The 27826-nt window shown below is 53.0% G+C and overlaps 1 protein-coding gene across 3 annotated transcripts in view; it reads right to left on the reverse strand.

The window, feature by feature from the left end:
• The window catches only part of RHBDL3 (rhomboid like 3), a 58975-nt gene extending 31650 nt beyond the window's left edge, over nt 1-27325 (reverse strand). Inside the window, exons 1-4 of one of the 3 annotated variants that reach the window (XM_032280914.1) lie at nt 27138-27325; nt 25585-25608; nt 8980-9138; nt 4679-4903 (exon numbers count right to left, since the gene is read on the reverse strand). In XM_032280914.1, the coding sequence (XP_032136805.1) occupies nt 4679-4903; nt 8980-9138; nt 25585-25608; nt 27138-27248 (519 nt within the window). In that variant the 5' untranslated portion in view covers nt 27249-27325. Of the gene's footprint in view, nt 1-4678; nt 4904-8979; nt 9139-25274; nt 25544-25584; nt 25609-27137 lie in introns of those variants that run through there. The other 2 variants (XM_032280915.1, XM_032280916.1) reach the window with 2 other exon arrangements.
• Nucleotides 27326-27826: the final 501 nt, after the last annotated feature.

Here is a 27826-nt window from a genome sequence, read left to right on the forward strand (position 1 = left end):
TTATTTTTGAGGTGGGGTCTCACTCTGTCACCCAGGCTGAAGTGCAATGATGCGATCTTGGCTCACTGCAACCTCTGCCGCCTGGGTTCAAGTGATTCTCCTGCCTCAGCCTTCCAAACATCTGGGATTACAGGAGTGAACAACCACGGCCTTCTGATTTTTGTGTCTTTAGTAGAGGTAGGGTTTCACCATGTTGGCCAGGCTGGTCTAGAACTCCTGACCTCAAGTGACCTGCCCACCTCAACCTCCCAAAGTGCTGGGATTGTAGGCGTGAGCCACTGTGCCTGGCCTTAATCAGTTCAGTGGCACTAAATGACATTCATGTTGCTGTGCTACCATCACTATCTATCCATAGAGCTCTTAATTTGTAAAACTGAAGCTCTATACCCACTGAACAATGACTCCCCATTCCCTGCTCCGTGCAGACCCTGGCAACCACCATTCTACTTTCCGTCTCCATGAATTTGACTACTCAGGTACGCCATATAAGTGGAACCATACAGAATTTGTCTTTTTGTGTCTGGCTTATTTCACTTGGTATAATACGGTCAAGATTTATCCATGTTGTAGCATGTGTCAGAATGCTCCCCCTCCCTTTTTTTTGAGACAGGGTCTCACTCTGTTGCCCAGGCTGGAGTGCAGTGGCGCAATCTCAGCTTGCAACTTCTACCTCCCAGGCTCAAATGATCCCACCTCAGTCTCCTGAGTAGCCAGGACTACAGGCACATGCCACCATGCTTGGCTAATTTTTGCACTTTTTGTGGAGACGGAGTCTCCCTATATTACCCAGGCTAGTCTTGAACTCCTGGGCTCAAGTGATCCTCCTACCTCCCCAAGTGCTGAAATTATAGGTGTGAGCCATTGCACCCAGCCTTCCCTTCCTTTTTTTTTCTTTGAGATGGAGTCTCGCTCTGTCACTCAGGCTGGAGTGTAGTGGCGTGATCTCACCTCACTGCAACCTCTACCTCCCTGGTTCAAGTGATTCTCTTGCCTCAGCCTCTCGAGTAGCTGGGATTACAGATGCACATCACTATACTCAGCTAATTTTTGTATTTTTAGTAGATACGGGGTTTCACTATGTTGGTTAGGCTGGCCTCAAATTCCCGACCTCAGGTGATCTACCCGCCTTGGCCTCCCAAAGTGCTCGGATTACAGGCGTGAGCCACCGCGCCCGGCCTCCACTATAAACATAGACCACATCATGTTTATCCATTCATTTACTGATGGACACTTGGGTTCTTCTACCTTTTGACTGTTGTGAACAGTATTATGAATATGAGTGTATCAATATCTCTTCCAGTCCCTTTCAATTCTTTTGGGATATATTCAGCAGTGGAATTGCTGGATCATACAGTAGTTCTATGTTTAATCTTTTGAGGCAACGGCAGACTATTTTCCATAGCAGCTGCACCATTTTACTTTCCTACCAACAGTGTACAAGGGTTCCAATTTCTCTGCATCTCGGCGACATTCCACAGTTGACTTTGCACAGGTGACAGAGTGTACTTGTTTAATCTCTAAAAGGGTATTTATCTTCACTCTTTTTTTTCTGGAACTCCTTTTAAAATGTATCATTTAAGTCCCTGTGTTCTTCATCAGGGCATACGCATAACTGTTTAAGAATATCTCAGGTATTGATCTGGGCTATAAGAGTGATATTTTCTCCAATAACCCCAGGAAGATAGCATTTTTTGTTTGTTTCTGTTTTGTTTTGAGACAGAGTCTTGCTCTGTCACCCAGGGTGGAGTGCAGTGGCATGATCTCGGCTCACCACAACCTCTGCCTCCCGGGTTCAAGGAAGTCTCATACCTCAGCCTTCCGAGTGGCTTGGATTACAGGCACCTGCCACCACGCATGGCTAATTTTTGTATTTTTAGTAGCGTCGAAGTTTCTACTAAAGCTATATTGGCCAGGCTGGTCTTGAACTCTTAACCTCAATGATTCGCCTGCCTCAGCCTCCCAAAGTGCTGGAATTACAGGCGTGAGCCGCCACGCCCAGCCAGGATAGTGTTTTTGCTTGTACACTCAAGGCCCCAAACTCTTTTTTTTTTCTTTTTTGAGACACAGTCTTGCTCTGTGGCCCAGGATGGAGTACAGTGGCACGATCTTGGTTCACTGCAACCTCCACCTCCCACGTTCAAGCGATTCTCCTGCCTCAGCCTCCCAAGTAGCTGGAATTACAGGTGTCCACCACCACACCCAGCTACTTTTTGTATTTTTAGTAGAGATGGGGCTTCACCATCTTGGCCAGGCTGGTCTTGAATTCCTGACCTCAAGTGATGCGTCCACCTTGGCCTCCCAAAGTGCTGGGCTTACAGGTGTGAGCTACCACATCTGGCCAAGGCCCCAAATTCTTGTATTCCTTTTTCTTTTCTCTTCTTTTTTTTTTTTTTTTTCCTGTTTTTGACAGGGTCTTGCTCTGTCACTCAGGCTGGAGTGTTATGGCATGGACACAGCTCACTGCAGCCTCAACCTCCTGGGCTGAAGCGATCCTCCGGCCTCAACCTCCCATGCAGTTGGGACCACAGGCATGCACCACCATAACTGGCTAATTTTTTGATTTTTTTTGTAGAGACAGAGTCTCACTTTGTTGTCCAGACTCTTGGGCTCAAGAAATCCTCCCGCCTTGACCTCTGAAAGTGCTGGCATTACAGGTGTGAGCCACCACACTCAGCTAATTCTTGTATTTAAGATTCGGGTCTGTTTTAAACTTTTGTCTCTTCCTTCCCTGCCAGGTTGCCGGCTACTACTTCTTATTGCTTGCTGGTAGTGGACCCCTTCATGGCTTCCTACCGTGTCCCTCCTGTTTTCCATTCATTATGGAATCCGAAAGCCAGGTTACCAGAACTGTAGAGAAGACAAAAGCCTTGGGTTTTATAGCACAAGGGTTTTGAGGTAGTTACTTCAGCTATTTGAGCACTTCCCAGTTTCTTCTAGATTGGTGGTTTGAGTTTACATAGCTGAGGTTCATCTGAACCAGTCTGGACACAAAATCCACTCCTTTTGATCAGCTTGGGAAAACTGAAGTCTCTGGCCCTCAGTTTCTTTATCTGGAAAGGGTACCAATGCCTAGACTTTCAGAGTGGCATGAGGTTTAAAAGTGATAAACTACACAAAAAGCCAGTCCCCTGCCCGGCACACACTTAGAGAAGGAAGCTATAATTAGTGGACTCGGCCTGGGAATGGCTTAGGCCCCTGGCAACTGTATTCTCCTGGGCTCTCTGAGGAGCCGTTCTGTCCACCTAGCACCATGCAGGTGGCCTGGCAGCAAATCCTGCTTCCAAGGCATCTCGTTATTATGGGGCCTCAAATAGAAGTTAATAAATAGACCAACACAGTAAGCACTTGAAGAACGAGTCCAAGGATATCTCAGAAAAATCGCAACTTCAACATGTACTTGGATGAAGCCATAACAACAAATAGGGAACGCTGGCCTGCAGACCAGATATTCTGATTTAGAAAAAGAAGAAGGATGCCGCCAAGCTTAACGATCCTGCCATTTGATGAGGCATGAACTTTACAAGAACATATGCAGAGGTGGTAATTAGGCCCGTGGCTTTGGAACGGAAACAGCGGAGATCATAAAATCCCAAAGCGAAGCCAAGCATCGTTCAGGAGCTGGAGCTAGGGTGGGCTGCACAGGTTCCTGAGTGGAGGAGCCAAAAGAATTGAGTTTCATCACACATGGGCACTAACACAGCAAGTGGTACCTTTGGATGATGTTGCATAAGCAGTGGAATTTAGCATAACAATAGGCACAGAGGATTCCCTAAGGGGAGAATGTTCTTTAAAATGTTAAGCCCATATTTACCTCTTCATACTCCCTCCCAGATGTGTTTGTCTGATGCTGTTGTGTTCAGAAAGCACCAACAGCCATTCTCTCACTTTAAATAGAGGTGTCCCGGGAGAGGGAGGGCAGATCTGGTTATTTCCGACTTTCAGGTGGGAAAATGGAGCAAATGCCTGGTCCACATTACCCACCTGAGGAGGAACTAAATAAACTGGCTTTAATGAGTCAGCCTGGCTAAATCCCCCAAGTCAATGGAATTATGACATTGTTTTTGTTGCTGTTGTTCTGGGGCGGGTGGGGGGCAGTGGTCCTATGGGGATTTGGCTACAATCAGTATTGTCTGAGGTAATAAACTTTGGAATATCTCTTTGCAGTCCAGGGTTATAACACTGGCATCTACTGCAACCGAGTCTGTCTAGCAATACAACCCTTATTTTTATTTATTTATTTATTTATTTTGAGACAGAGTTTCGCTCATTGCCCAGGCTGCAGTGCAATGGTGTGATCTTGGCTCACTGCAACCTCTGCCTCCTGGGATCAAGCAATTCTCCTGCCTCAGCCTCCCCAGTAGCTGGGATTACAGGCATGAGCCACCACGCCCGGCTAATTTTGTATTTTTAGTAGAGACAGGGTTTCTTCATGTTGATCAGCCTGGTCTCGAACTCCCAACCTCATGTGTTCCGCCTGCCTCAGCCTCCCAAAGTGCTGGGATTACAGGCATGAGCCACCTACCATGCCCGGCCTACAACTGTTATTTGATCCTTCATCCATTCTTCAATGGAGGAGAATGTCCCTCTTCCCCATGATCTGTGTCAGCCTCTCGGGTCCTCTCCCCATACCCAACACTCCCCAAGGCAGAGCAACCCCCACCCCCACCCTCGTCCTTGCCTCCAGCAGTGTGACTGTGATCATGAACCAGGGTGGGGGGCAGCAGGTGTAGCTGTCGTAGTACCACTTGCGGTCAATCTCCCGGGGCAGGGTCTCATAGGCCACATGGCGGATGAGTCGCTGCGAGAGGCTCAGCCCCTTCTCCTCCAGCAGGGCCTTGCTGCTTAGCCTGCGGTTGCCCTGCAGGATGGCTTGGCGGAAGCTGTTGGAACGTTTGTTGCTCATCTGTGCAGGAAAGGAGTGGGGAGAGGGTAAGAGCTGGGATCCAGCGGAGCCCCCACCCCCTTCCCAGCCAGCGTGTTCCTCACACCAGGCCTGACCCCGCATTTCCCTTTCTCCCATAATAGTTAATAAGAAGCAACATTCACCAAGCTCTTGTTAGGTGTCAGGCGTTAGTCTCAGCCCTTCATGTCTTTTGGCTCATTTGATGATCACCAGTCTTCCCACTAGATAAGGACTATAAACATCCCCATTCTATTGGATTAGGAAACCGAGGCACAGAGAGCTTTAGAATCCATCAAGTTCACACCCAGTAAGGCACCAGAGCCCGTATTTGTGTTCATAATTCTTTCCTTCATCCACTCATTCATCATCCGTCCATCACAATTTATTGAGCAACTACTAAGTGTCAGGCTCATTACCAGGCACAGGGAGGGATACAGTGGTGCTCAAGACAGATAAGTAACCAGCAACCACAGTTCAGAGTGATGGCTGCTGTGGGAGTACACAAGAGGGAGCCCAATCCAGTCCCAAGGGGGGTCAAGGAAGGCTTCCTGGAGGAGGTGGAGTCCGAGTGAGAATCAACGATGAGCAGGAGGTAGCACCCTCAGACATAATCTTGGGAAGAGGCAGGCAGCCCTTGGTTGGATGGGTTTGCAGAAAGGCCCCCAGAGCCAAAACCCAAGCTGTGCCTGGGGAAGGTCACCACTCCTGATGGCCTTCACAAGACCTGTAGTGCCCAGCAAGCCTGAGGACTGGTTGCAAAGCTCCGCCTGGGGACCGGCTCTACCCTCAGTGGCCTGAGGTTCCCCTGACACATCCTGGGTAGAGCTGTGGCAGCCTTGCTCAGAGCTCAGCCTGACTCCGAGACTGGAGGTGGCCCTGCTGACTCCTGGCCTCCCAAGGCCTCTGTGACCTCCTACCTGCCCTCCACGGCCAACTCTAGACCTTTCTTATAAAGAGAAATCCTAGAGACATGGCTCTCCCCACCCCACATCTCAGCTGTCCCACAGTTGCTGGTGTGGGCATTATCAATGTATTTCTGGGACTCTGGGCCCAGCAGTGGACATCAGGCTAACCCCGAAGGCAGGAGCCCAATGGGCTGGTGAGGTGAACCAGGCCAGATCATGGCACGGGGGTTGGAGGCCCTGTCAGAGGGCAGGTGGGTGAGGAGGATCTAGGTTCAGACCAGGTCAGGTGGTACGAAAGTCCATCGGCATGGTCCCCCGCCCTTGCATTCCTGAGCTCTGCTGTCTCTCACTGTCAAAATCTAGCTTAAATCTCGCCCCCTCCAGCAGGCCTTCCCAGATGAACCCTTTCCAACCATTCCCTATCTCCATCCTCTCCATGCTTACAAAGCTTGGATTTGGTTCTTCTCAATGGCCCAGGAGCTCTGTAAATGTAAGCCAGGGTTAGGGTCCTTGTGCACATTGCGAGCCCAAGACAGAATCATGTTGTCAGATTATTTCGTGGCCACTCTTACCTGTCCCTCTCCCAGTCCCTGAGGATGTACATGCACAGGGGCGTGCAGAGCACACAACTCACACTCATACACACACACAGGGCCCAGAGGCCCTGAAGACCTGTGGTGGGAGCTGGCTCAGCAGGAGTACACACTCACCATCCACCGACATCCTTCACATGCCCAGCGCTGTGCTGGGCACAGTCGTGACCACGCTCTCGGCTTCATGGAGCTTACGAGGGGAGACAGAAGTGTAAAAACAGCAAGAGAGGGTGCCATCGTGGTTATTTGGTGCCCCATACTATTCCGACATTACAAATATGGGATCTGAAGCTTGGAGAGGGTAATTTCCCCGAGGACTCCTACTTAGTAAACCACAAAGTCAGGACTCAAATCCAGACTGCCTGACTCCAGAGTCCATGCTAGCCCATGCGGAGCTGTTGTGCCAATTAGATAAAGGAGTCTCTTCTGGATGGGTGCACCCATGCCAGGCCTTGGTGGGCAAAGTCCAGGCCAGATTTCAGTCTCCATCATCCCTTAGCCAGGCACCCTTGTTCAGTATACAACCTGCACACCCATACAGGACTACCTGGGCTGCTCAGCTGTAATGCAGTGTGGTGGTCTGTACTGCGAGAGAAGCCCGGGCAAGGCACTGCAGGGCCTCTGAAAAAGGCTGTCTCGCTCTGCCTGGACTGGCAGGTAAAGGCTCACAAAGGATGCAGAGGAGTTTACCTGGTGGAAGACCATTAAGAGACATCAAAAACATTCAAATACTTTATTTGATCCTTGCAACAGCCCTGAAGAGGGGATCCTTTGGCTTCATTTTACAAATGGGAAAACCCAGGTTCAGAAGCTCTTTCCCAGTGAGTGGTAAAGGCAGAGCCAGACCAGGACCCAGGTTTGCTAGACTCCAGGTCCTCAGCTCTCTGCCCTACTGAGAGCTTCCCCCTGCTGAGTTCCTTCTTTGTCTGCTCTCCACGGCAGCCCTGCTCATACGGATCCAGTGCAGAATTTGAACACAGAAATCCCAGCAGTAACAAGTAACTTGCTGTCCTGAGCTCAGACAGAGGCTCCACTGACCCCTGGCTGGAGAGAAGGCACTCATGGGCGCCGCATGCCCTACTCTGCCCTATGACCAAGCGAACACACAGGCGCTGGGGCTATGGATGGGCCTGGGCAGGCTCAAACCCTTGGTCTGGCCTTTGGTGGCCGTACTGGGCTCCAAGTCACAGGACTCACCCCCACCGCCCAACCTATGAATCCTGACTGTGCCCCTCCCTGCTCAGCTCAGTTCTGTCCCTTGCCCTCCATGAGGTCTACTCTCTGGCACCACTCTGAACAGCAGTAGATTCCTCCACTCCCAAAAGCCCCACAGCAGCTCCCTATAATTACATGCCAATCCCCGGGCCAAGGCTGGCCCTCAGCTAAGAGGCTGTTGAAACATATCTCCTGCCTGGGCATCCACATCAGAGCATTCGTGAGGCCCAATGACAGGCTCGAGTGGTGGCGGCTCCCCCATCACTGGTGCCTTTGAATTCCAGGAACCTGGGGCGCTTCACACAAGTCATTTCACTCTTGCTCCCTCCACGGGTGACATGAAGAGACGTAACCAGCTCCATCTCACCAACAGGGAAACCCAGCGAAAAACTCTGGGTTTTGTATTCATCCTGTTTATTCACACAGCTTCTACAGATGTCATCTGCACCCCGTGGTGGGTAAAATGCTGTCTGCTTAACCCCACTAAACCCCAGTCCACAGTAGACACTGAAAGAGCACAGCATTAACTCTCAGTGAGGGGGGGTCTGCTCTGAGATAATCAGGCCACTGGGCAGGACTCATGGGCCTCCCTTCTCCAGCCCCTTTGGCAGCCCAGGGCATCTGCTGAGCAGATCTGCGGAGCTCTGGCTCTGCCACGTGCTGCACTGACCCCCCTGGCCCTCACTCCCCAGCCCCTTCTCCTGCCACCAAGACCCTGTCTAGTCCCAGCCCTTCATTTTGGTGGAATTGACCCTACTCTCAGCTCCAGGGGTGGGGCAATGATTGGTTTAAGTCAATCTACCCATCCTACTGCCCAATCTAGGCCAATGGGAGGGAGAAAATCCCAGGCCTTGTGCAAGAGCTACCACAAGAAGAATCCATTTTAATCATTCCCTCTCCCTCTTTCTGTGTGTGTGTGTGTCTGTGTACGTGTGTGTGTCTGTGTGTGTGTATGTGTGTCTGTGTGTGTGTGTACGTGTGTGTCTGTGTGTGTGTGTGTGTATGTGTGTCTCTGTGTGTGTGTACGTGTGTGTGTGTGTGTGTGTGTGTGTGTGTCCCCTCTCCTCTGCAAGGTGCAGCCTGAGGGTATGAGAGCTGCAACAGCTGCAGACACTTTGCTGCCACAATGCGAGGGTCTGAAATTGCCAGGCGCTGCTTTGGGGATGGGCTGGCGCTGCAGAGGGCAGAGCCTAGAGACAAAGAGAACACGAGTCCTGGGTGGTGTCCTTTCACCCGCAGAAGCCTGCACATTTTCAATGCTGCAGGCCAACAGATCCTTTTAATTGCCTAAATCCTTTAAATATGTGGAAGCCACAACCTTCAAATAGGTCCCTTCCAGTAGCGAGGGCCCCAGAGTACTCACCAAGTTCACAAAATCCTGGTAGCAGATCTGCCCGTCCGCATGGCTGTCGGCGAGGGCCAGGAGCACCTCCCTTTTGTGCGGGTCCAGCTTGGAGCTGTGGCTCTCCAGAAGGCTCCGGAACTTGCCTGTGCTGATGTAGCCCGTGTTCCCAGGGTCACACTGAAGGAAAAGCAGACAGCAGCAGGGTCAGCAGGGCACCACCTCCTCTTCACACTGATGTGGGTGCCCCGATCTCCACCACCATTCACACTGGCCTCAGTCCCCATTCCCTGGCCAACAGAAGCCCAGGCAGTGTCTGGGAGGTTTCCAAGGACCCCACACACACACACCCCGGAAACATCTAGATAGGCACAACAATCACTTAGAATCCTAGAGGATCTGCAGACCTTCAGGATCACCCAATGCAACCATCTCATGTGGATAAGAAAACGGAGGCTGAGTCAAACTGCCTCCTCTCACCATGGAGAGGGAAGTGCTAACGAAGAGCCAGGAAGATGAGAAACTTCTGGGGCCTGGGCAGGGGAGAGGACAGCAGGAGGAGGACATTTCAGCTGTGACTGGCAAAGGGAAAGGGGACAGGGCCAAAGGGAGTCCAGGGGAGATGCCAGAGGGCCCTGGGGAGCAAGAAGCACCGCCTTGCAAGTCCTTCTGCCCCTGGCCGCCCTCTCACGGCCCCTCCCACACACCCAGGCAGGCAGGACTGGCCGGGCTCCCCGAGACACTCTGCTCTGGTTTTCATATTGTTTTGGAGGGTGTCTGCACACACGCCTGAGTATGAGTTGCGCATCTGTGTGTTTTACACCGTGCTTTTATGGTTTGCAGTTTTGCACACGTGGGTCCCTCTGCCTGGGATTTTCTTTCTGCCTTTATCTCCCTGGGAGACTCCGACTCACCCTTCCTGACTACTCAGATGTCCCCTTCTCTTCGAAGCTCCCCCAGGCGTGGCCTGTTCTCACTGCACCCCCTGCTCTGTCCAGACCTCTGGGCCTCCAGCCCACACTGGTTCTCACTGCTTTTGCCTCCTCCTTGGATCACGGCGCCTCGCAGGTCGGTATCAAAACTTACCCGGTGCTTAGCACAGAGCCTGGCATTACCAGCACTCAATCAAGATTTGTTGGATGAATAAACAGTGGGTGTTCAGATGAACAGACAGGCACAGATTTTCCATGAAAAGCCTCATCAGTTCACTTAGAAAAGGCAGGATCTTAGTCACCTCTCCCAGAGACCTTATCATTTCTGTCCCTCTTTCCTCATGGAACCCACCCAAGGCCCATGGCAACACTTTTAACACCAGGCATCTCCTGGGTGCCAGGAGCTTTCCTGTTCACCAGATACCTCCCTACATAAGACTCCCCTGCCTCCTGGAGATGTGGCTGTGAGTTGTTTAAAAGGCAAACAGACATGGGAGTGTGCATGTGTGAGATGAGGGAGTCTGGAATACCAAACCCATGTTTCCCCCTTTCTAGATGGTCAATGAAGGCTATTTTAGGAAAATGGATTCTGTGTGCAGCATTTCTGAGACACTCCAAGAGCCACAGTCAGGAGTCCCAGTCATGGGCCATTTCAATTCTCCTCAGAATTCAACAAGGACAGACGTCTCCAATGAGGTCTGTTGTGTTGTTTTGTTTTGTTTTGTTTTAGACAGGATCTCACTCCAGCACCCAGGCTGGAGTGAAGTGGTGCCATGATAGCTCACTGCAGCCTCGACCTCCTGGGCTCAAGCAATCCTCCCACCTCAGCCTCTCAAGTAGCTGGGACCACAGTTGTGTGCCACCACAACCAGCTAGTTTTTAAATTTTTAAAGACTTTTTGTAGCAATGGGTTCTGTGTTTCCCAGGCTGATCTCAATCACTCAAGCAATCCTCCTGCCTCAGCCTGCCAAGGTACTGGGATTACAGGCGTGAGCCCCCGCACCTGACCCCGAGGCATATTTTAAAACCTGTACATCTTCCACCTTCAAGCCAAAATACCAGGATTCAGGGATGACATCTCTCTGGTTCACAACATCAAGTATTTCAGGAAACTTCCCTACTCGTTGCTCAGTAACCAACTTGAAGAATAAAAACACTTAATATTTGCTGAGTGTTTTCCCAGAGCCAAATACCGTTTTAAGCACTTTATGGATATAATGTCTTTGACCCCCTACAACGACCTTATGCAGCAGATCCTATCGATGTCCCTGTTTACAGATGAGGAAATAGAGGCACAGAAAAGTTGCCCAGAGAGGTGAAGTGATTTGCCTGGCAAGCGGCAGGGCCAGGATTCCACGTCCAGGCGGCCGAGCACTCCTCTAAGCCATGGACAGGTGCCACTGACCTCCAGCTCCAGGGCCGGCTCTGCTGCCCAGACACAAAATTTAAGGACCAAAGAGGTGAGTGTGGGCCCAATAGAAGAAGGGGCTTTAGGAGTCTCACAGCCCTAGCGTAGGCAGAGATCCTTAAAAGCAGGAAAGAGCCCTGGACAGCAACAGCTCTGACCTCCTTCACTGCTCAGCTAAGGGAATGGAGCCTGGAGGGGTGGTGTGGCAATGGCAGCCAGGGAGGGGCCGTTTCCTTGGTGCCTGGGACCCCTCCCATCTCTGCAAGCCACCTGGGCCAACCCCTACTCCATCACAGGGTCTCAGTAGCCTGGCCCTCCTGTGCTCAGTGGTCAGATGAGGGGGATGCAGGCCGAGAAGGAGCAGGTGGAGTCCTGGGAAGCCCCACAGTGGGCGCTGCAGGGGGGCCAAGGTCAGTGGCTCATCTTGTGCAGTCTCTTCTGCCTCGGCCTGGGGGAGGGAGCCCAGTGGCTTTGCCTGCCCCAGGAGCAGGCACCAATCCCCTCCTAGGGGCTGCCTTCCTGGCTGGGGAGGGCCGTGGGGTGGGGGTGTGGTGGTGGGGGGACTGGGATCAAGCTCCAGACAAAGAACCACCTGCTCTCCCCCTCATCTTCCCCTCCAGGGCTCCCTGCTGTTGTCCTAGTGACAGGGGCTGCCCTGTGGCTCCTCAAGCCCCCACCCCCCACCAGGGCCTGCCTGCCCTGCCCTGAGCATAGTAACAGGCTCCAGACAGTAGAGAACAAGCTGGAATCAGGCCGAGCCTCGGTTCTCTGCCAAAACTCTACCTTTCATGGCAGGGCCAGACAGGCCAGACAATGGGGGGTCACCACTACCCTAATAATGAGGCCTCAGGGATGCCCAGAGGATGTCTGGGGGAGGGAGGGGCAGCAATGGGCCGGCTGCCTGGGCTCCGTGAATGCACAGGGCACCTTTCGACCCCCACCCCTGGGAGGATGAGAGCAAGGGCAGGCGCTGACAGTGGGCGTGGGGCGTGGGGGAGAGAGAAAGGGGCAAAGGGAGAAAGAACCAGGGAGAGAGCCAGAGAGAGCGTGAGTGCCCAGAAAGCAGGAGAGAAGTGAGTCCCATTGCCCCAGAAGGAAGCTGGGAGCTTCTAACAGAGGCTGCACCCCTCACTCAGGGGCAGCAAGGGACAAGGCAAACCTCATGCTTATGTCCGCCACTAACCAGGGTTTGTGAAATTTATAGTAAACTCCTGAGCCACAGTTGCCTCATCTATAAAGTGGGTACCTTCCTGTTGCAGGGCAGCAGCTCCCCAGGGTCCGGGCTAGCAGACCAGACCAGGTTCACTTGCTGCAAACCTGGGAGCACCCCACTGTGATGGAGGTGTGGCCGACCCTCTCTGGGCATGCATTCTCCCCTTCCACCTTCTTCACAGCCTGCTTAAGGCGGATGGGACTGGGATCTCTAGGGAGATTAAAGTGTGGTTTGGAGCTTTCGGGAAAACAAGCCCTATCAACGCAATTTCCTTGTTAATACCGTGCCACTGGTCATGAAGCTCCCCTCCCCCAGGCACTCTGTGACCCGGATTCACCCACAATGGTAGTGAGGTGCTCAGGATGGGGTCTGGGCGGCCTGACCCGGGCTGCTCTGGGGCTGGTCATGGCAGCTGTTAGAATGTGGGCTGTGAATGGGCTGCAAGGGCCCAGTGGGGAGCCAGGAGCCTGGGCGGCCTCCTGAATAGGGCTCAGCGTCCTGGAGGGAGGGGCGGCCACATCCACATTCAGCTTGAGCAGGAGGACACAGGCGCACGGAGGAGCCGGCCGCCCACCTGCCTCGCCTCTAATCACACCAGCACCCAGCATCCGACCCTAATCCTCTAGGTCACAGCTTGCCCCAGCCTGAGGCCTCACACACACTCTGCCATCTCCTGCTTTCCATGCTGGACCCCTTCCTGGGGTGCTCAGCCCACCTAGGTGGGGGAGCTGACCCACTGGATTCTCTCTGTATTGTCATCTGGGGCAAGGGGAGGAAGAGAGTTCCAGGGGGAGGCTCCACTCGCAGCTGTTGTGCCATCTTGGGTAGTTCTTTCAACCACCCTGCCTCAGTTTCTCCATCAATCAAGCAGAAACTCTTCTCAGGGAGATGTAAAGAGGCCACTCGCCCTGTGCACATAAGTGTGCCATATGGAAACGGGGGGTAGGAAATGAGAAATCCACAACCCATGGGGGCAGCCGATCTTCTATCAGAATCTTTGCACGGTTAAGGGGCTACAGGACATCTGGGATAAGAGCAGGCAATTCCACAGGGGAGTGAGGAAGGGCTGGGGCCATTCACATCTGTGCTGTCCAAGGGGCCTGGCCACACTGGGGAGAGGGGCAGCAGGTCAGGGAATCAGAAATGGCAGTGCAGGAGAGCCGGGAGGAAAGTCAGTAGTTTTCAAACTCGCTGCAGAGTTCTAGGGACTGCGGGGCCTCTCAGGCCCAGAGGTGCTGAGGAGGGACTAGAGCAGTCCCCAGCCTGCCTCAGACAGGGCAGCTCCACTCAGAGCTAGTTCATGTGCTGGCTTTCTGCATACGATCCCAGTGAACAGCAACATGGTAAGGGCTGATATGTGTGGAACGTTTGCTGTGTATCGGGCACCCCCGATACTGAAACCTCAGTCCACCACCCAGCCTGGTTTTTCTGTGAAAGTCCTGGCATATACCTGCTGTCCAAGCATAATTATTATTGTTGTTGTTTAAAAAACAACAGGATCTTGCTCTGTTGCCCAGGCTGGGGTGCAGTGGTGTGACTGTAGCTCACCATAGCCTTGAATTCCTGGGCTCAAGCAATCTTTCTGCTTTGGCTTCCTGAGTAGCTGGGACCACAGGTATGTGCTAGCATACCTGGCTAATTTTAAAAAATTTTGGGGGGGCCGGCACGGTGGCTCACGCCTGTAATCCCAGCACTTTGGGAGGCTGAGGCAGGCAGATCACGAGGCCAAGATTGAGACCATCCTGGTTAACATGGTGAAACCCCTTCTCTACTAAAAATACAAAAATTAGCCAGGCGTGGTGGCTCACACCTGTAGTCCCAGCTACTCAGGAGACTGAGGCAGGAGAATTGCTTGAACCCAGGAGGCAGAGGTTGCAGTGAGCCGAGATCACGCCATTTCACTACAGCCTGGGCAACAAGAGTGAAACTCTGTGTCCAAAAAAAAAAAAAAAAAAAAAAATTTTTTTTTTTTTTTTTTTTGTAGAGATAGGGTCTTGCTACGTTGCCCGGGCTGGTCTTGAACTCCTGGCCTCAAGCAATCCTCCCACTTTGGCCTCCTCAAGTGCTGGGATTATAGGTATGAGCCACCATGCCTGGCCTTGAGTGCAATTTACAGCGGCTCCTTCTCTCTCAAAGTGTCATAACCTGGTCACTTTGAGTGGTCCTCCCAATTTAAACCACACAGCAACCCTAACAGGTAGATACCACTGTGAGCTCCATTTTACAGGAGAGGAAACTGAGGCACCAAGAGCTGGGTTGCCCAAGTGTGAACAGCTGGTCATTGGTGCAGCTGTATTCACTCCCAGGCAGAGGTGTGAGAGCCTGTACTCTCTCCCATCACTAGAGTAGTGCAGCTAAAGAGAGTGTGAGAGACCCTCATCCAATCCTCTTAGGTGCCCACCTAACACATATTCACTAAGGATCAACTGTGGCCCAGGCATCACACTCGTTTGATGAGGAAACAGGTGCAGAGGGCAAAAGGAGCAAAATGAACTGGCCCAGGTCAGAGAGACAGTTTGCAGTCAAGACAGAAATAGGGTTCTTCCACTGTGCTGGCTGGTCCCACCTTGCCCTCCCTTGCTTTTCTCTGTCTTGTTCAGTTGAATGAAACATAGTCCCTTAGTTTATTTTTATTTTTTTTCAGATGGAGTCTCAAGCTGTCGCCCAGGCTACAGGGCAGCGGTGCAATCTTGGCTCACAATCTCCACCTCCCAGGTTCAGGCGATTTTCCTGCCTCAGCCTCACGAGTAGCTGGGACTATAGCACCCACGACCACGCCCGGCTAATGTTTGTATTTTTGGTAGAGATGTGGTCTCACCATGTTGACCGGGCAGGGCTCAAACTCCTGACCTCAAGTGATCCATCTGCCTCAGCCTCTCAAAGTGCTGGGATTACAGATGTGAGCCACCATGCCTGACTGATTGTTAAGGGTTTCCCCATGTGTGTTCTGTGGAATACCAGGCTCAAGCTGGTACCTGAAATAGGGTTCTGTGGTCCTACAACTGGGAAACGCTCTTGGGGGGTCATTATGCAAAGTCTTACATTGGAGAAACATGTCTGATTTTGTTCAGCCCAGCATTTTTCAAACTTATTTGACCTCTGGTCGTAGCATTTTTTCACAGTAATGCTCCATGGAACACTCTTTGGGAACAAGGCATGAGTCCATAGCAGAGTCACGTTTCCCTTTGCTGCTGGTTCAGAACCAGCCTTTCGCTTTCGTCCCATGAGTAGCACAGGCTCTCCAAGCAGCTGACACTGTGCTGGATTCTTCCAGCAATGCTAGAAGTCTGTGGGCAACAGGCCCAGCCTGAGAGTTGACTGGGGACACCAGGCCCCAGGAGAGGCTGAGGAGTCCGTGACTGGCCTAATGGGGCCGCTGAGCTGAGCTCTCAGGGAGCAAACTCCGCTGGAGCTGGGATTGGCCTGCTCAGCACCCAGGACAGCAGCACTCTGTCTTCCCCTCCCAGCTGCCGGCCCGCGAGCCAGGCCCAGGCTTCGGAATTTGCCCAGCAGCAGGGAAGCACGAGAGAAAGAAGGGAATACCTCTATCTTCTTGTGTCTATAACGTATGTCTAATTTTCACCAGCTGCATTTCCAGGACAAATACATGTCTGGTCCCTGCCTCCAAGGCTTGAATTCTGTCTCCCAGGAGGACCCCCTCCCTGTCCATGATCTAGACAGGACCAGAACCTCAGGGAGGGGTGTGAGTACTTTCAAGGACCTCAAAGGCACCACCTGGGACCAACAAACCAGCTGCCACCAGAGTGAAGACCTCTTGGGTAAGGAAGGTGGAGATCTGGGATATAGAGCGGGTTCCCGCCCGGGTCCCCCCTGTCTTCTCCTAGTCTACCAAGGCAGAACAAGCCCTGGGAAATGAGCACAGGCGCGTGCGCTAGGGCTGCAGTGCGGTGCAGTTGGCTCTCCCTCCCCTCTGGATGGTGGTAGGGGTTACCATGGCTCATCTACAGGCCCCCTGCCTCATTACCCGGCTGCTGAGCAGAGCAGAATTAACGAGGCTGCCCAGGGGTTTATGGTTCAGCAGAGCTCTCCCCACCCAACGGCCAGAGCCCCAGGGAACTCTGGCCCATTCATGGATATTTACAGCCCCGTAAATTAGGTCCAGGCTGCAGCTGCTGAGGTCAGGGGGGAGGTTAGGGAAGTAGCAGCTTTCTCTTCCAACTTCTGCTTTCTTGCAAATGAGGATGCTAATTTACCCATAGAGAAAACCACCTCACACCCTTCCCCTGACCTTTCCCCTGACTCTTTAAAATACTGACTTTCACAATTTTTGTTGCTGTTGTTGTTCTCATACCAACCCTGGAGTAAGTCTGGTTCATCCCATTTAACAGATACAGAAATTGAGGTACTCAGAGACATGCCCCCTGTCCAGGGCACTCTGGAAGGGGTGGACCTGGGCAGTCTGGCCTGCTTCAAGCTGGGGCTGGGAGTGGGTTTTCAGAGACCTCAAGCCTCTGTGGGAAGGAGAGAGACCAGCTCCTAAAACCAGGTTCTGACCCCTCCTGTCCTCCAGCCTCCCCAGATGAAGGCATGAGTGGCCCTTGCAACACCCACTCCCCTAGGATCTGGCCAGGCTAGGCCCCTGACAGCTGGAGAAGCTTCTAGATTCTGGGATTCCCAGTTGTATTATTTCTGCTCCCTCAGCTGCCACCATAGAGAGGTGGGGAAAGCAGCTCAGCCCTCTCATGGGGCTTCTCCCAAAAGCCCCAGGCAGGCTCCTGAGCATCCCCCTTGCCCCAAGTCAAACAGGTGAATCCTAGGATAGGGGTGGGCAGGATGATTAGGGAGAGACAGGCATCCTGGCCTGAACTCAGGCCGAGCCCTCAACAATTGGCACACTTCCAGGAAGCCACCCAGCTCTCCCAACAGCTGGACAGTGAGGGGAAGAAGCGACCTCACCCTTCCTTCTCCACTGGGCCTATTACTTCCCACCATGACAGCTGCCCCTGGGGGACTCCTGCAGGCCCCTTCTCTTCCTTCCGACCTCTTCACAAGGCCTCCCAGGCACACAGACGGCTCTCTCCCCATTCCAGAACGGTCCCTGACTTTCCCAGGCCACTGAAGGGGCTTGTGGGGGGGAAGCTGTGACTCAGAGGCCTTTGGGTACCTGGGAGGAGCAGCTCTAACATCCATGCTGACTCATCTGGCCCAGCCTGACGGCCGCCTGGGGACTGAAGCCGCCTGGGGACTGAAGCCGAGTCATGGCCATGAAGCCCAGGAGTCTCCAGGGAGCCGCAGGCAGGGAGCCGAGAGTGGATGTGAGCAGGGAGGGGTCTGGCATCCACTCCATCCTCCACTTCAGCCTAAACCACCGGCTGCTGCTGCTTCTCCTGGCACGCACCAAAGGGTCCCTCTGGTCACCCAGAGGAGAGAGAGCTGACAGATCCAGGGAGAAGGAGGGGAGCAAGTACAGAGGGGGTACATGGCAGGCAGGATAAGGGCTGGAAGAATACAGGTGCTTAACTGCTCCTGCGTCTCCTGCCCCATTTCAGAAGCCACCCAGAAGCCTTGTGGGGGCACACACACACACACACACACACACTTACATGCACACACACATGCACATTCACGCACGAACAGGCACTCACACACGCGCACACATATACACACGTGACTGCTGCAGAGGGTTCTCACTGCTGTCTTTGGGCAAGCCCCGCCCCCTCAAGCCTCACTTTCTCTTTTATTTTAAATAGAGAAGGGGTTTTGTTATGTTGACCAGGCTGGTCTCAAACTCCTGGCCTCAAGCAATCCATCCTCCCATCTCAACCTCCCAAAGTGCTGGGATTGCAGGTGTGACCTACCGCACCCAGCCAGTTTCCTCTTTTGAGGGGCAGCAGCACGCACCTCACAGGGCTGCTGAGAGATCAAAATGAGACAACAAATTTATATGCACGCAGTTAGACGTTCAATGTTTGCTCCCTCAAAGAATATTTACTGACTCAAATATACTGACTTCAACCTGTACCTTGCTTCACAAAAGCCTGGGGAATGGAGACGGGGGCTACCTCTAGTTGTCTGCAGCTTGAGACACACATGGACTCATTTCCCCAGCAAAGACAGTGGCCCCAGTGTCTCACGATAGACCTCTAAGTAAAGCTCCGGCAGGAAGTGCCAAATCAGAACACCAGAGAAGCGCTAGCCCTGTCTACTTGGTGGCCAGACGCCTCATCTCATCCTTCACCCTCTGCCATGCACAATACTCCCCAGGCAGCCTTTGTCCAAAATCTTCTCCTTTCTCTCTGGAAAGTTCAGGGGAATATGATTTTTTCAGCTTCTTCCCTAAAGCAGGCAGCCTGATATGGTGGAAGGAACCCCACCTGTGCTCTGAACACTGTGATTCAAGACCTAGGTCTGGCCAGGCATGTTGGCTTATGCCTGTAATCCCAGCACTTTGGGAGGCTGAGGCAGGCAGATCACTTGAGGCCAGGAGTTCGAGGCCAGCCTGGCCAATATGGTGAAACCCCATCTCTACTAAAAATACAATAATTAGCCAGGTATGGTGGCACGCACCTGTAATCCCAGCTACTTGGGAGCCTGAGGCAGAAGAATCACTTGAACTCGAGAGGCAGAGGTTGCAGTGAGCCAAGATTGCCCCACTACACTCCAGCCTGGACCACAGAGTGAGACTGTCTCAAAAAAACAAAAAGACCTACTCTATCTTACTCTATTATGTGTGAGTGTCTTTCTGTTTCTTTAAATTCCTGTAACACACAACAGTGTTTATGAGGTGCTCACTACACACCATGCCAAGCACTATATACACATATACACAGCATCTCATCTTCACAGCAATGCGGAGGGGAAGGTTATTAGTCTGGGCACTTTACAGACAAGAAAACTGAGGCCTGAAGAGGTCACCTGGCTTGCCCATTCGCCCACACCTAGTAGGAGCAGAACTGGGACTTGACCCGGATATGTGTCTTCTCCACCTGCCTTGGTTACTCAAGGCACCAAGTAAGTGAATGGCCTGGTGGCAGGAACACAGTCAGATAGAAAGCAGGGTTGGGATCTAGTCTCAGCTCTGACTCTATTGCACCAAGTGACCTCAGTAGGCCACTAACTTCTGTTTCCTCATTTGCAAAATGAGCAGACTGGGCTGGATGCCATGGCTCATGCTTGTAATCCCAGCACTTTGGGAGGCCAAGGCGGGTGAATCACCTGAGATCAGGAGTTTGAGACCAGCCTGGTCAACACAGTGAAACCCTGTCTCTACTAAAACTACAAAAAAATTAGCCAGATGTGATAACAGGCACCTGTAATCCCAGCTACTCGGGAAGCTGAGACAGGAGAATCACTTGAACCCGGGAGACAGAGGTTGCAGTGAGCCAAGGCCACACCACTGTATTCCCGCTTGGGTAAAGAGTGAAACTACATTTCAAAACAAACAACAAACAAAAACAAAATGAGCAGACTGGACAAGATGCCTCCATCAACCTTCTAATAATCCACAATCCTTGAGGTGGCAGCAGCCATGCGGTAGCAGAGGGGCTGCCATGAGCGTGCTCGCCGCACAGTCAGGGCCTGCTACTGGAGAGGATATCTTAACCCGAAACAACGCGTGCAGGGCTGCAGTTCAACCTGTCATTCGCTCAAATGTGTGTATCTATTATGTGTCAGGCAGGCAGCCAGGAGTTGTACAATCTTGGATCCCTCGGCCCTGTTGCCCAAAGCAATCAAATGCATTTCTGTGAGTGGTCAGGAATAAAAGGGTTAATGTCAGTATAGCTGAGGGGGTCACTGGGGCAGGAGCAAGGTAAGGAAGCAGGCTGTGGTGGTGAAGAGTCCACAGCCTCAAGGGTCCTGCAAGCTACTTGGTAAGGAGTTGGGGGTGCAGAGCCCAAAGGCTCCAGTTAAGCCCCTGGCTTTGTTCCTCTCTGGGAACCCTGCTCTGCGGGCTACTTGTGAGTTCCAGGGGTGGCCAACACCCTGTCTCTAGGGCAGGAGTTTTCTCTGCGGCTCCTTGTTAATCCCTTCAGGGGTCTTATCTGAACCTCTTTTCGGCTCCCAGAACACCCCTTAAGCCAACTTGCAGGGGGGACTACAAATGAAGTCAGGCCAAGGGAAGACCCCCAGGCTGGAGGGCAGGGGCTGGGAAGGGGAGGCCCTTGAAGACAGAAAGCAGAAAAATCCTCTGGGCTCAGAAGTGTCTCTTGAGGAGCTGCCTTCCCCATAGGGGCCTGGATCTCAGAAGTGGTCCTTGTCTTCTCCAAGCAAATTCTGATTCTCAATGAAGATATATTTGTTGAATGTCCACTGGGAATCAGATATTGCTAAAGGAGTTTCCACTTCTATTTAATTCTCAAAGTTACCCTGGAGTTAAAGATTACTGTCCCCATTTCACAGAGGAGGAAACTGAGGCTCAGAGAGCTAATGTAATTACCTCCAATCACAAAGTGAGTAAGAGCTGAACCCAGGTCTATCTGACTCCAAATCCAAGGTTCTGCCCCAAGCAGCCCACCAAAGTGGCCCCATGCCTTCTGTTCATGATAGCACATATTTGTAATTTTGGTGGGCTAGTTAATACTTGTCTGCTTTCCTTCTGGGAGATTAGCAAGGTTGGGGTCTCTTTCAGGGGTCTAGGAAATACAGGCTCTCCAGTGAGAAGGGAAAAAGGAAGACAGTCAAGTTACTTTCAATTCTGCCTTTCCCTCTTGTTCTTTTGAGCTTGAAAGCAATTGTGCTTTGTTGACTTAACAGAACTCTGCTCCAAACCCTTTTGTTCAATAAACATTTAGAGATCTTGGAGGCATTTTTAAGGGTAAACCTGGAAATGACTTTTCCAATCCAAGAAACCCTTTGTGGGTTAACTGGGCTCCGGTCCCACATCTGCCACTGCCCCACTACTTGGCCTTTGACTAAATATTTGACCTCGGATCAAAGCTACCTGGGATTCAGGAAGGGACTGAGAATAAGATTATCAAAGCATAACCTGAGAAAGGGAAGCTTGTCAGAAACCCATGGAACAGATAGAAAGCGATAACCAAAGGGGACATTACCTGGACAAAATTATACATCTCAGTGGCATAGATCAGAAATAAAAAAATAAACCCAACCACACACAAAAATTTACCAAATGATAACATTTCTCAAACAATGTATACAGAGGCTTACTTAATAAACGATGCTAGCATAGCTGGATAGGAATCAGATGCAGATGGAGTGCAGGGTTATATGATTTTTTTAATCAGAAAAAGTAGTAGGAAATAGAAGGGCATGCTTATGAGATCTGGGGAGGGATGAAAACTATCTCAGATCTAAGGCAACAGAAGGAATAATGAAGGAGAAGCTCTACAGATTCCACAGAAAATAAGACTTTTTTTCTTTAAAAAATTTCTTTTTTCGGTGGCTCAAGCCTGTAATCCCAGCACTTTGGGAGGCCGAGGCGGGTGGATCACGAGGTCAAGAGATCGAGACTATCCTGGTCAACATGGTGAAACCCCGTCTCTACTAAAAATACAAAAAATTAGCTGGGCATGGTGGCGCGTGCCTGTAATCCCAGCGAGTCAGGAGGCTGGGGTAGGAGAATTGCCTGAACCCGGGAGGCGGAGGTTGCGGTGAGCCGAGATCGCGCCATTGCACTCCAGCCTGGGTAACAAGAGCGAAACTCTGTCTCAAAAAAAAAAAAATTTCTTTTTTAACTTTTAAGAAATAGATATGGGGTCTCACTATGTTGCCTAGGCTGGTCTTGAACTCCTGAGCTCAAGTGATCTGCCCACCTTGGCTTCCCAAAGTGTTGGGATTACAGGTGTGAGCACCTGGTCAGAAAAATAAGACATCTTTACCATGATATTATACTATAACAACAGACTAATATTTATGATTTTTCTTTTTTTGAGACAGTTTTTTCACTCTTGTCGCCCAGGCTGGAGTGCAACGGTCTGATCTAGGCTCACCGCAACGTCCGCCTCCCAGGATCATGTGATTCTCCTGCCTCAGCCTCCCGAATAGCTGGGATTACAGGCATGCGCCACCACGCCTAGCTAACTTTGTATTTTTAGTAGAGATGGGGTTTCCCCATGTTGGTCAGGCTGGTCTCGAACTCCCAACCTCAAGTGATCCACCTGCCTCGGTCTCCCAAAGTGCTGGGATTACAGGAGTGAGCCATCACACCTGGCGGTAAATTTTAGATCTATTGAAATATTTAGGAAAACCATCAAGATCCCCAAAATATGAAAAGACAATTCCCTCAAGAAGTCCGAATAGGAAATGAACACATGGAACATAGTGGGTTGAACTGATGACCTTCAGGTCTCCCGCCTGTTTTAACTTCTGGGATCCATGGGGAAGAAGTAGGGGGAGTGAGGAGGCGTGGCATAGACTGGCCCCACTACACCCCTGCTTGAGCAAGCCAAATGCCAGAATGCCAGGGAGAGGGATGTGGAAGCTTCCATGGGACTGGGGTCACCTGCTTTCTTCACCTCCAATTCCCACAAAAGGCATCCTGGCCATTTAGTTTAAGGGTGACCACATAGAACCAGCAAGACCAACGTCATGGCTTCTAGCCCTTGGGGTCCAGTTGGCATCATGCTAGATCAAGTCTACTCCACATGCTGAAGAACCAGACAGTATGGAGGGACTGGTCCAATCTATCCCTAACTGCTGGAAAACAGATCCTAGCAGATGCCAGTTTGAAACTGGGTGACCACTGGTGTCTGACTGACCCAAGAAGGAAGGGAGGAGATGCCTGACTGGTTCCAGCCTCCGATGCCATTGATTTCTGGAAGGTGAACTCCAGAGCCACATGTGCTCACAGGGACTCTGATGGGTGTCATGTCCCATTCATGACTGCAGTTTGACCTATCAGGGTTGTTTACTTTTTTTTTTTTTTTCCCTGAGACAGGGTCTCACTTTTTGGGAGGCCATCCTCCTGTCTCAGCCTCCCAAAATGCTGGGATTACAGGCATTAGCCACTGTGCCTGGCCTAATTTCTTTCCTAGAATGAATTTTCCTTGTCCGGAATGATTTCTAGGCTGGCCTCCCAGAAGCAGGAGTATGCTCTCTGTGACACCCAGGATCTACCTTCAGTTGAAAAAATTGGATTTCATAGACCAGTAGCTAATATTAGGTGCTACACATTCTTTCTGCTCCCTTGAGTTCCAAATTCTTCCTACTAAAAGCTCTCCTTCTTTCACCCAAATGGTTTGTTTCAAAATGTACACATACACACAGGGACTGGCAAAGGAAATTAATCAAATGAGAAAGATAGACACAGACAGAGAAAAAAAAGAATGATACACTTTGTTCTAGGTTCTGATTCTAAATCTGGCAGGAGGTGTGAAGGGCTGGCAGCTTGGTGATCGTGGTGGCAGTGGCGCAGCGGGCTCCCTCCTGCCTCGGGGCGTCAGGCCAGCAGCTGCTGTACTCTTAGGAGCTAGAGGGAGAGATGCTCTACCCGTCAGGACAGGAGCTGGTGCATGCTTTGAACTTCAAACCACAGCCAGGCCTCGTGGTTGATATGGATCCTAACCCCAAATCCACGCCCCAGGCCTTTCACACTGCAATTCCCAGTCTCCACTCCCACTGGGGCATCTGGAACCGGCTGGCTCCTCTGAGTGAACTTGTCTCAAACCAAAGTTGTCATTCTTGCCAACCTCTCTCCCACTTCAACTTGGTTTTGTTTGTTTTGAGACAGGGTCCCACTCTGTCACCAGAGTTGGAGTGCAGTAGCACAGTCGTGGCTCACTGCAGCCTCTACTTCCTGGGCTCAAGCAATCCTCCTGCCTCAGTCTTCCACGTGGCTGGAACCACAGGAGTGTACTGCCACGCCTGGCTAGTTTTTTTATTTTTTGTAGAGATGAGGTCTCACTTTGTTGCCCAGGCTGGTCTTGAACTACTGGGCTGAAGTGATCGAAGTGATCCTCCCACCTCAGCCTCCCAAAATATGGGGGGTTCAGTGAGTCACTGAACCCGGCCCCACTCCGACTTTTTCTTTTCCTCCTAGGTTCAGAAACTCGAAGTTACATATGTGGGAACCCTCATCTATGTAGGACTATTAAGATCTTCCAATTCTTCCATCACCACGTCCCTCTTCCTGTCCATCCTCACTGTCACCTTCTTGCCTCTGTTCAGCGCTGCAGCTCCTCCCCCCCTCATCCCTGCCACCCACTCACCCCTCACCCCTAAGACAATGGAGCTTTCCAAAGCCTGGCTTGGATCACGTAAAAACTCTGCTAAAAAACTTTCTAAGGCTTCCCCTGCCTACAGTGAAGACCTGGTTGGAGCTAACTTTCAGCTTTATCTCCTTCTCCAATCCAACACATTCCCTCTGGCCCACTCACACCAATTTCTTAAAGTTACACAAACTTCATGGTGCAATCAATCTCACCCAAAGGCCACAACACTCACTATCCCCCAACAACGGGCAAACAGGGAGAAGAAAGCACACAACAGCACCCACTTTGAATGCTAAGCAAAGAGGAGAGAGCCAGTTCCTTGCTGAAGGTCAAACATCCATCTCCAGATCCAAAAGCCAATACTTGGCACCCCCAACTCCACTCCCTACACCTAGACTCCAGGCATTGCAAAGAATCACATACAATTTCCCCTCTGGAACCTCCCAGCACTCCCCCATCCCTATGACAGAATTAAAGAAATCGAATCAGGCTTCAAAAGGGTCCATATTGTGTCAGCTCCCAAGGATGGCAGGGATTTGACTTCAGTGGTGGTCATGGACTCTCGACAGTGGAGGTAGAAAGGGAGAGGGGTTGTCAGCCCATGCCCTTCCCCCACCTCTCCAGCCACCTACTGCAATCCTCAGGCACACGGAGGATTTCCCAGGTATTCAATGTATAACGTCCAATTTTATACGGTGTGAACCCGGCTCTGGTGCAGCAGAATAGGGAGGAGGCGGGAGGGAGATCCTCTCAGGGGAGCCCATCTCCTCCTCCTGATACCTGGAGAGCAGTGTCTTTCAGCCCCAGAGATGCACGAAGCCACACCCCCACCCCACGTCACCATCTCAGGAGCACAGAGCTAGGGAAACCCACGCAAGCAGGGAGACTGAGACCAATCTCAGGGAGGGCTGGAAGGAGTGGAGGGGTTAACTACTCACATACCTGATCAAACAGGACTTTCCAGTGCTGGCAGAGAGGGAGGCCATGCAGGAGAGGAGGAAGAGGAGAGAAAGAAAGACACACTTATCACCAAGGTCTCTGCAGTCTTCGAATGTTTCTGACATAGCCTCCCAGCGGCTGCCCAGGAGTCATGACCAAAATCAGGGACTGGCCACAGGAGAGCAGGGGAACCCTGGGAGGAGCTCCCCAATGAGTCCACACCGAACAGAGGGAGGAAACTCACAGTAAGGGATGGGGTGGGGGTGGGGGCGGAGGCAGCAAGGTGGGTGTTGCTGGTTCTGGAACTGGCAGAACAAGTGATTCTCAACAATTACTAAATAAAGCCGTCCAACTATGTCCAAGCGCCTCTAATAATTTCTGCTGCCTAAAGCTTATGTCCACAGCTACTCCCGGGCCTGGAAGAGCATGGCCCAGTGCAATTCCATCAGACCCTGCCGCAGTGGGTCTCACCTGCTGGGGGCCAGAGACCCCTACAGGAGAACTCACCTCTGCATAAACACTAACATTTTGCCTGCAGGTTTTCGGGGTTTTTTGCTTTTTGTTGGGGGCGGGTGCCGAGTGCACTGAAGCCCACCCATTCTCTTCCAGGGCTGAGTCTAAGTGGTGACTACATCAGATTCTACCAGGGCTGTTTAGGGCGAGAGGGAAGTGATAGATTTAACCGCAGACGCCAAAGAGAGAAGATCGTAAACTCCCCCCAGCCCCATTCAGACTTTCCCGCTTTGGTTGTGTGGGCTGGGGGCCTGGTTTCACTACCATCCCCCCCTCTTAAGGAGGGGTGGGCAGGGCAGGGTGTCTGCCTGGGTTTTCACCCCTATTTGTAGATTGGCCCCGGGAGGTTAACCCAATAAACTCCAGTTCCCAGGGCCGGCCCGCAGGACCGCGGGGAAGCCCTCAGGGAAGCCCCTCTCTCGCGCGCGCAGGGGACCGTCCCCTGGAACAACCGCGGTCTGGGACTCCCGGACCCCGTTCTGGGAGCAAAGCCGCTCCCAGCACTCTCCCTCCCAGCTCCAGCCGGGGTCAGAGACGCGGGCCGGCTTGAATTTCAATCAGTGACAAGGCAGGTGCGGGGCGGGAGCTAATCCTGGAGCGGAGGAGCGGGTCGCCAAACCGGCCTGCACCGCCAGGGATCTGGACTCTGCGGGGTCCGCTCCTTCCCCAGCTCCCGAGCCCGCAGGTCGCGGGCGTGAGGGGAGGGGGAGTCACTGCTGTGACGCGGCCGCCTCTGCGGGAAAACGCCGTGTCCCGGGCACTGCACCAGCGGCGGGGAGGGGGCTCCGGCGGCGACAGGTCCGCGGCGCAGCGGCGGGGCTGCGTCCCACAGGGAAGCCGCGGGAGCCCAAGCGGGGGAGGCAGTGAGCGCGCGTTTCGGGGGACCGGTCCCTCCGCCCCCTCCTGCCCGCCGGGACCCGGCCAATCCGGGGCGCTCCCGCGTCACCTTGAAACCTCCAAGTTGCCTGGCGGGGGGCAAGACGGGGGTGGCTTTCCCCCCGGGTTCCCCTAGAAAGTTTGCCGGGCGGGGAGGGGACACTCACGTCCTCCGGCGCCGCGGGCAGCTGCTCCTCGGCCTCAGGTTCCAGCTCCTCGATGCGCTCCGCCTCGGCGCAAGCGGCCACCGCGGGGCCCGGGCTGGGGTGTTCGCCCATGGCCGAGATGGGGTCTGGGGCCGGCGGCGGCTGCGAGGCTCGTCCCGGGGCGCTAGGCTAACTTTGCGCCGCGGCTGCCGCTCGGGGGTTCCGTGCGCGCCGCGCCGCCTCCGCGCCCGCCCCGCCGCCCGCGCCCGCCCCCGCCCCCGCCCCCATGGCCCGGGTCCCCGCGCCGCAGCCGCTTCCTCGCGACCCCGGGACGCCCGGCCCCTCCGCCGCCAAACTTCTCCGCGCTCGCAGCCCCGCTGGCCTCCGCCTCCGCCCCGGCCCCCGCGCTGGGCTCCGAGGCGAGGGCGCCCTTGGGCCGGCCGCGGCCCCGCCGCTCCACGCGTTCCCTTCCCGCTTCTCGCGGCCCCCGCTCTGCGCCCGAGTCTCCTCCTCCCCGCGGAGTCCTCGGGGGCGGTGCGCGGGCGGGGGCGGGGCTGCTCGCGGGGAATGCCGGCCCCCGCCCCGCACCCCACCCCGGGCGCCGCCACCAGGGCCCAGTCGGTCAGAGCCGCGCGGCCCCGGAGGGGAGGGCTGCGGCGCAGCTGGCGAGGAAGTGGCGGCGCTGCCCCGGGCGGGGAGGGGGACTGCGC

Source organism: Sapajus apella, unplaced genomic scaffold (assembly GCF_009761245.1).
Source record: "Sapajus apella isolate SASKATOON/1434 unplaced genomic scaffold, GSC_monkey_1.0 scaffold12, whole genome shotgun sequence".
In the NCBI taxonomy this organism is placed as follows: domain Eukaryota; kingdom Metazoa; phylum Chordata; class Mammalia; order Primates; family Cebidae; genus Sapajus; species Sapajus apella.